This window comes from Anguilla anguilla, chromosome 8 (assembly GCF_013347855.1).
Source record: "Anguilla anguilla isolate fAngAng1 chromosome 8, fAngAng1.pri, whole genome shotgun sequence".
NCBI lineage: Eukaryota > Metazoa > Chordata > Actinopteri > Anguilliformes > Anguillidae > Anguilla > Anguilla anguilla.
The window spans coordinates 52722386-52729986 of NC_049208.1; the positions used below are offsets into that span (position 1 = coordinate 52722386).

Below are 7601 nucleotides of genomic sequence, written 5' to 3' on the forward strand. Positions count from 1 at the left end.
TTATCTGTGCTCCAAAAATTATATTTCAGTGCAACGTAAGTTCCCTTTCAAACCTGCAAAATTGTCACAATGTTTCTTGCTCACACAACAGAGCTTAAGTTTTTCACATTGATCTGTACTTGGTGTCTGTAGGGTTCGCCACACTCAGCGCCGGAATTTCTCTAAACTCCCAGTTTGTGTTGTTCTGCTGGGCGAACAGGGCGAATGTGGGCAGGGACAGTCATGGTGATGTTGTTTGGTGGGGCGGCAGTCCTGACTGGAAAGTCCCGGAGTGTAACCAGGAAGGCAAACAGACGCAGTGAGAGATTTGCGGTGTCACAGCGCCCTCTACTGGCTGTAATGATACTGCACTCCGCGCACAGCTCCAGATTCACAGAAATGACTGGTTTCTAATAGATGGCAACGCTCTCATTCTTCTCTTCCTAAAACGGCAGCTGAAGGAACCAGGAAGTGAGACGCTCAATACATTGACTCATTGCAATTATTGAATTTTTAAAATCCTGTTCTACTGCATTTCTTTGGCATCAATGGCACTGACTGATTTTTGTTCCAACCACAATTGCTATCTGAGAATTTAAATTTTAAACTGTTAAAACTTGGTTTTGATGTTTAGTGGTATTATTTACCCTCTTAAGCCACATTATGTCAGAATGATTGCCATGAAGAATAAAATTATCATGTTCACATTGTGTTTATTGGGTTATATTGCACATATCTAATTGTATAAAAGCAGGTAAATTATATTTAACTGATCAAATTAAAAACTATAGACTTATTGCTGAAAGTGTGGCCACCTGAACACTAAAACTAACCATCTGGAAGATACTGGAGAATTCAAAGACAAACCAAATGACAAGATGCCAAACTTGAAATGTGTTAACAGGTTTAAGAAAAAATGTAAGAATTTAAACATATGTTCACCTATAGATTAACCTCATTCTTTCATGTTTTTATGTCATTGTTTGCAATATAGCATAATACAAACATGGGAAATCTATTCTTCATGGCATGCATAGCTATTTCCAACACAATGTGGCTGCAGGGGGTAAACAATCCCTCTAAAAAGTACCTAATTAAGGAAAATGAACAGCTAGTTAAAATTCTGGGATTGCAATTGTGGTTGGAACGAAAACCAGCATAAGCGTTGTTATATGACACTCCCCCCCAAGCCCCCCCAATCCCCCCCAATCCCCCCAGCCCCATAATTACTGTTGCTGTCTTGTTACTTTCCTTGATGCGAGCAGCCAGGCCGCGATCCTGTTCCCACGCGGTCACGTGACTGTGGCGCAGCCAATGACCTACATGAATGCAGTTCAGCGGGTGCAGCTGGCCTGCAGCTGATTGGGTCCCCGGCACACTCATGCACTGTGTGGGGCTCATAGCTCAGCACACGCTGTGGCTGGGCAGAGAGCTGCAGTACGGCGCATAAATCCACTGCGTGAGATGGAGGCGTCGTCTTCGCCACTTTCATTGCGCTTTGCTCCTGCGGTGTCGCAGTCATCGCACTTCGCGGAGTGCTTGTGTGAGAGTCGGGGCTGAGGGGCAGACTGTCCCTTCTTTATCGACACACTGCCCTGACACGTGAGTGGGCAAACTGTAGGATTTAAATGTATCGCAGAGCCTAACAGTAACTGGGGTTTTGGGATGGTCCACACTGGACAGAACAGTCGGGCGGGATGGCCCTGGTTTTGGGATGGTCCACACTGGACAGAACAGTCGGGCGGGGTGGCCCTGGTTTTGGGATGGTCCACACTGGACAGAGCAGTCAGGCAGGGTGGCCCTGGTTTTGGGATGGTCCACACTGGACAGAACAGTCGGGCAGGGTGGCGCTGGTTTTGGGATGGTCCACACTGGACAGAACAGTCGGGCAGGGTGGCCCTGGTTTTGGGATGGTCCACCCTGGACAGAACAGTCGGGCAGGGTGGCCCTGGTTTTGGGATGGTCCACACTGGACAGAACAGTCGGGCAGGGTGGCGCTGGTTTTGGGATGGTCCACCCTGGACAGAACAGTCGGGCAGGGTGGCCCTGGTTTTGGGATGGTCCACCCAGGACAGAACAGTCGAGCAGGGTGGCGCTGGTTTTGGGATGGTCCACACTGGACAGAACAGTCGGGCAGGGTGGCGCTGGTTTTGGGATGGTCCACACTGGACAGAGCAGTCGGGCGGGGTGGCGCTGGTTTTGGGATGGTCCACGCTGGACAGAACAGTCGGGCAGGGTGGCGCTGGTTTTGGGATGGTCCACACTGGACAGAACAGTCGGGCAGGGTGGCGCTGGTCGGGGTGTGGCAGGCTCTCGCCTCGCTGATATCACTGTGATGGGAGCAGAACCTTCCGGAAGAGAGAGCTTGAGAGAAGTACCCTAGGGAAACGCGCTCCTTTTGGCTGAGGGCTTCCCAAGAGTAAAAAAAAACATTTTCCCCCGATACCATCCGGTGTGAGACAGCACAGCATAACTAAGTTTTTTGGGGAGAACTCTCTTCAAAGCGACAGCTGTGGGACCCTGCCAGCCTGTTGCCTATGCTGCAGCTTTGGGTCTAAAACTCTCCCTAGCACCTCCCATGGCCTCAACTGTATGTAAAAGTTGTGTAAGTTGCTCTGGATAAGTCTGCTAAATGCCTGTAATGGAATGTAATGAAGAAGCAAGAAAGGCACAAGACACTTCCAAATGTAAATTTTATTCCAGAAAATCTTAACACCTTCATACATGTATGCATATGTATCAGCACAACAGAAAACCTGAATAAAATTACATCATAAAAAGCTATATTTACAATATCAACAGCAGAAGTCCTGCTACTGTTTGTTTGCGTTCCTACTCTTAATTGTAGTTGAATGATGAAAGTAAGCAGCTGCTCCCCCTGCACTGCACACTACAAATGTTACATAATCAGCAGCAGTGCTAAATCAACCCAAGCAGTGCTAAATCAACTCCAGCAGTGTTAAATCAACCCCAGCAGTGTTAAATCAACTCCAGCAGTGTTAAATCAACCCCAGCAGTGTTAAATCAACCCCAGCAGTGCTAAATCAACCCCAGCAGTGCTAAATCAACCCAAGCAGTGCTAAATCAACTCCAGCAGTGTTAAATCAACCCCAGCAGTGTTAAATCAACCCCAGTAGTGTTAAATCAACCCCAGCAGTGCTAAATCAACCCCAGCAGTGCTAAATCAACCTCAGCAGTGTTAAATCAACTACAATAGAGGCAACATCATACAGAAGGGGCATTATTTACAGTGATCTTTTACACCCCCCACCCCACCACCATTTGGACCCACCTCCTTATGTGCATAAATAAAACTTGGTTTTTCTTCACCGCCCAGCTACACTTGTTTTCTCTCATACTCCATTCTCCTGTCCGTTCATGGCCTGTAGGAGTGCAGGATGGGACCCAGCCTGCAACACCTGGGCATTCACCTGCCCAGGGACGGGGGATAAAAAATTAGCTGTTCGGCTGTATCTCCGTATAGTGCATCGGATTTCAGACTTGAAATCAATGTTTTATTATTATTTAAAAAAGGCTTAAAATAAAAAAAAATCTGACACAGTTGCTCAGCCAGATCTGAATTAGAATAAAAACAACACTCACACAACCCCAGAAATATGACGATCAGATATTTTAGATGAAAGCATGTTTATCCTTCAGTGCCCAGCCAAGAGACAACATAAACAGATCAGTATAAACATAAAGGACAACAGATGAAACATGACAAATACGCAGGGAAAAAATCTGACTAAAGATCGTTTCGTTCTGTTATTGCAAACATGCACATATCTCTATTACAGTGATTTGAACCAAATCTTTGAATTCCACCAAAGTAACAGGATTATCAATCAAATTCTGAGTGAGGAAATAATGAGTGTAACCTTCAAAATAAATATTTTAATTTGGTTACGGCAAGATAGTAAGCATTCACATTATTATTTTATTACAGATATAAATCTTTGCATAACTGTAAAATTGTTTTTTTTGTATTGAGAATACCCCCCATTAAGTAATACCAGAATGCTTAGTGTTACGTTCACTTTACGTTAGATCATTTTGAACAAAGAATGGGCTTTGCAAGCTATAAAGCAATATAGTTTTTGACCGTGTTTACTTACAAGCAAGCATACGGTCTGTATCGTTTTATTTTGCTCATATTGTACAAGTTGAAATTAAAACGAACAAATGACTCTGAATCTTTTATCACGCGTCATTTGGTTGTAACAAGCTTCAAGGCTCAAGTGGCTGTATTGGCTGCATTGCAGGAGTGCCACTACAATGAGAAACTTTGTTGTATTTAAGTAAACCCTCAGGCCACAGATGTACTCTGTATTATGGCTGAATACTGATGGAATAACAGTGTTAGTTTCTGTCATTGATAAATTTGAATGATTTCTACACACTCTTCCTCTGTGGTCACACATTGTGCATCTTTCCACCAACCTCTTTGCTGAATGCGGAAAACTTAGACTTCGGCTTAAATGATGGAACTTTGATAAAGATCACTTCCGTGGTTCACATGTGTCCAGACTGTACTCTAATGGAACTTGTAGAGCGTAGTTCCCATTTGAGTTCGCCCTGGCTTGAGTAAAAGGTGGAGTAGGGTTCCTAATTTCAGACTCGCTCGTTTCCCTCCAAAGAATTCCAAAAACAAACTGGTCATCTCAAAATACAGTATTTATTTAAAACAAAGTAAAATGTTTCCTCTGGGTTGTGTTTTTTTCAATAACAAAAGACCCAAATGAAAAAACAGAATCATTCTGATGACCACATTGTGGAGTCCTTGCGGAGCTGTTGCAGAGCTTTTGTGGTGAAAAAAACGCACGGGCTCCCAGTCATGACAAAGCATCACTGCCACCACCTCTGCTCTCACATGCAAAGGTGAAAATGGCTGACATCACTTTTGACTGCTGTATGATCAACCATTTAGTGCAATGTGCAAAGCAATTGTACCAAATATAAACAAAACATCCAAATCCGAATATCTCGCACCGTAATGTGCACATTATTGCAACATATAATAATTATCATCAAACATTTCATGATCAATATATACAATAGTAATTAATTAATTCATAGGCACATAATATCTAAAATAATGTACATGTTCTTTTGGGCTTTAATGGATCCAATGCGAACAGTACAGTGTATTTGTACAGTGTTTAAAACTAAGAGAAAACGAAGAACCAGGACTGCATTAACATTCAATGTTTAGTTAAATGAACCCTTAATCCAATGACTATTTTCAGAAAATCCCCAGGTCAGCAACCACCTGATAACCCTCCATTTTAACTGCTGCAGTAAGTGACTGTAATTACTGATATGCAGTGAGTGTTCCAGCGCAAAATGGCTGCTGTGCACCACGCTGGTGGGGGCTACACAGGTGGGGTAACCCCCTTCACTGTAAAGCCTTCTGAGATAATGAGTTAAACGTGCTATCAAATGCAATGCATAACAACCATCAACATTGTTCTGGGGGCTGTTTAAGTTTTGAGAGCTTCCAGCCAAAATGGGTGGCCACACCATTTGTTGGGTTGACCACTGGGAACTGATTTTTTATAATCAAATAAGCATTATTAGTTCAGCTTCTAAAAAACAACATTTCAAATAATTTCTAAACTGTTCTTTGGGGACACCAGACTATCACCAGCTGTAGATGATCATAATGAAAAGGTGAAATATTTGTGTATGTGTGTGTGTGCATGCGTGCGTGTGTGTGTGTCTGTTTGTATTGTGTGTGCGTGTGTGTGTGTATTGTATGTGTGTGCGTGTATTGTACGTGTGTGTGTGTTTGTATGTGTGTGTGTGTGTGGGATCCTCTTGCTGTAGCTCTCCTCCAGCTCCTCTCCTGTAAAGACAGCAGTACAGGGTGATTAAACTCTGCTCTGGATCCAGGCTCTAGTACAGATCTACAGACCTGCAGGGTGGACCTGGCGAAGCTGCATAGCCTGCTCTGGTCAATATCCACTTCCATCACATTCTGAAACGGCGACCTCTCATTGGATAGCACTTTACATCTGTGCTCATTCACAGTCTTGTCTGTTACTAGCCTGCTGACTGCTGGCTAAAGAAGTTATTAGCCGTAGCTACATATCAACCCAATGTACACAATGCATTCAAAGCAATATATAGTGTCAATATATAGTGTAGGGGGTTCCCCGGTGTCCTGGCTAAATTCCAAACCTGGCTCTCTAAAACTTGCCACCTAATCATCCCTTGATTTAATAGGCTAAAAAAAAAGTTCTCTCCCTCTCCACCTTAGCTAATGTGTGGTAAGCGATCTGGTGGAAAATGGGTGCCGTGCATCACTCAGGTGGGAGCAACACATTGGTGGAGGTGAGTTCCCAGTCATCAGTGTAAACAGCACTTTGAGCGTTTGGAATGGTGCTATATAAATGGAATGATTCAATCATTCATTCAACATTAGATAAATCCAAACTAACACAATATGGATAGAATCGAATATATTGAGGCTTTATCATCTAAAAAGTTAGCTATAATGTAACCGTGGTAACTGGAGTGTGGAGACTGAGACACATTAATACAGTGGAGTAACTAACTGTGTGTTCAGAAGAGTGATGAATTTCTGTAACTGAGGGGATCTATACAGAGTAGGTCTACAGTAAAGGGACTTACTGTGCATTACGCAGTCTTTACTGAGATCTCAGGCTTTTACTGCAGGCCGGTCAGAACCCTCAGAACCTGTGTCAGGCTGCAACGAGAAGCTCAGTCAGAACCCCAGTTCAGCAGAGCTCAGTGTAGCTCATATCACACATATCACACACTCAGGCTCATATCACACACTCAGACTCATATCACACACTCAGGCTCAAATCACACACTCAGCTCATATCACACACTCAGACTCATATCACACACTCAGATTCATATCACACACTCAGACTCATATCACACACTCAGCTCATATCACACACTCAGCTCATATCACACACTCAGACTCATATCACACACTCAGGCTCAAATCACACACTCAGCTCATATCACACACTCAGACTCATATCACACACTCAGCTCATATCACACACACAGACTCATATCACACACTCAGACTCATATCACACACTCAGGCTCATATCACACACTCAGACTCATATCACACACTCAGGCTCATATCACACACTCAGCTCATATCACACACTCAGACTCATATCACACACTCAGCTCATATCACACACACAGACTCATATCACACACTCAGACTCATATCACACACTCAGCTCATATCACACACTCAGGCTCATATCACACACTCAGCTCATATCACACACTCAGACTCATATCACACACTCAGCTCATATCACACACTCAGACTCATATCACACACTCAGCTCATATCACACACTCAGACTCATATCACACACTCAGACTCATATCACACACTCAGCTCATATCACACACCCAGGTTCATATCACACACTCAGATACACTCAGACTCATATCATACACTCAGGCACATACAGTAACTCCAGTAACATCGATTTCAGCCAATTAAAAACTATTTAAGAATGACAGAACTGGTTAAAATATATAGTCAGTCAGTCAAACACACACACACACAAGGGACAACACTGCAACCCTGGAGACATGTAAACAGGAGTAAT

General features: G+C 43.5%; 3 protein-coding genes across 11 annotated transcripts in view; all 3 read right to left on the reverse strand.

The window, feature by feature from the left end:
- The window catches only part of LOC118232969 (major histocompatibility complex class I-related gene protein-like), a 76101-nt gene that overhangs the window by 48280 nt on the left and 20220 nt on the right, over positions 1–7601 (reverse strand). The gene's annotated exons all lie outside the window — the stretch shown is intronic.
- The window catches only part of LOC118232966 (BOLA class I histocompatibility antigen, alpha chain BL3-7-like), a 115583-nt gene that overhangs the window by 17513 nt on the left and 90469 nt on the right, over positions 1–7601 (reverse strand). The window lies entirely within an intron of this gene.
- Positions 2655–7601, reverse strand: part of LOC118232971 (popy class I histocompatibility antigen, alpha chain E-like) — a 99591-nt gene continuing 94644 nt past the window's right edge. For 2 of the 4 annotated variants that reach the window (XM_035428263.1, XM_035428260.1), the window contains exons 7-8: positions 6616–6691; positions 5772–5827 (exon numbers count right to left, since the gene is read on the reverse strand). In XM_035428263.1, coding sequence (XP_035284154.1) covers positions 6687–6691 — 5 coding nt within the window. In that variant the 3' untranslated portion in view covers positions 5772–5827; positions 6616–6686. Of the gene's footprint in view, positions 2870–5771; positions 5828–6397; positions 6692–7601 lie in introns of those variants that run through there. The other 2 variants (XM_035428262.1, XM_035428261.1) reach the window with 2 other exon arrangements.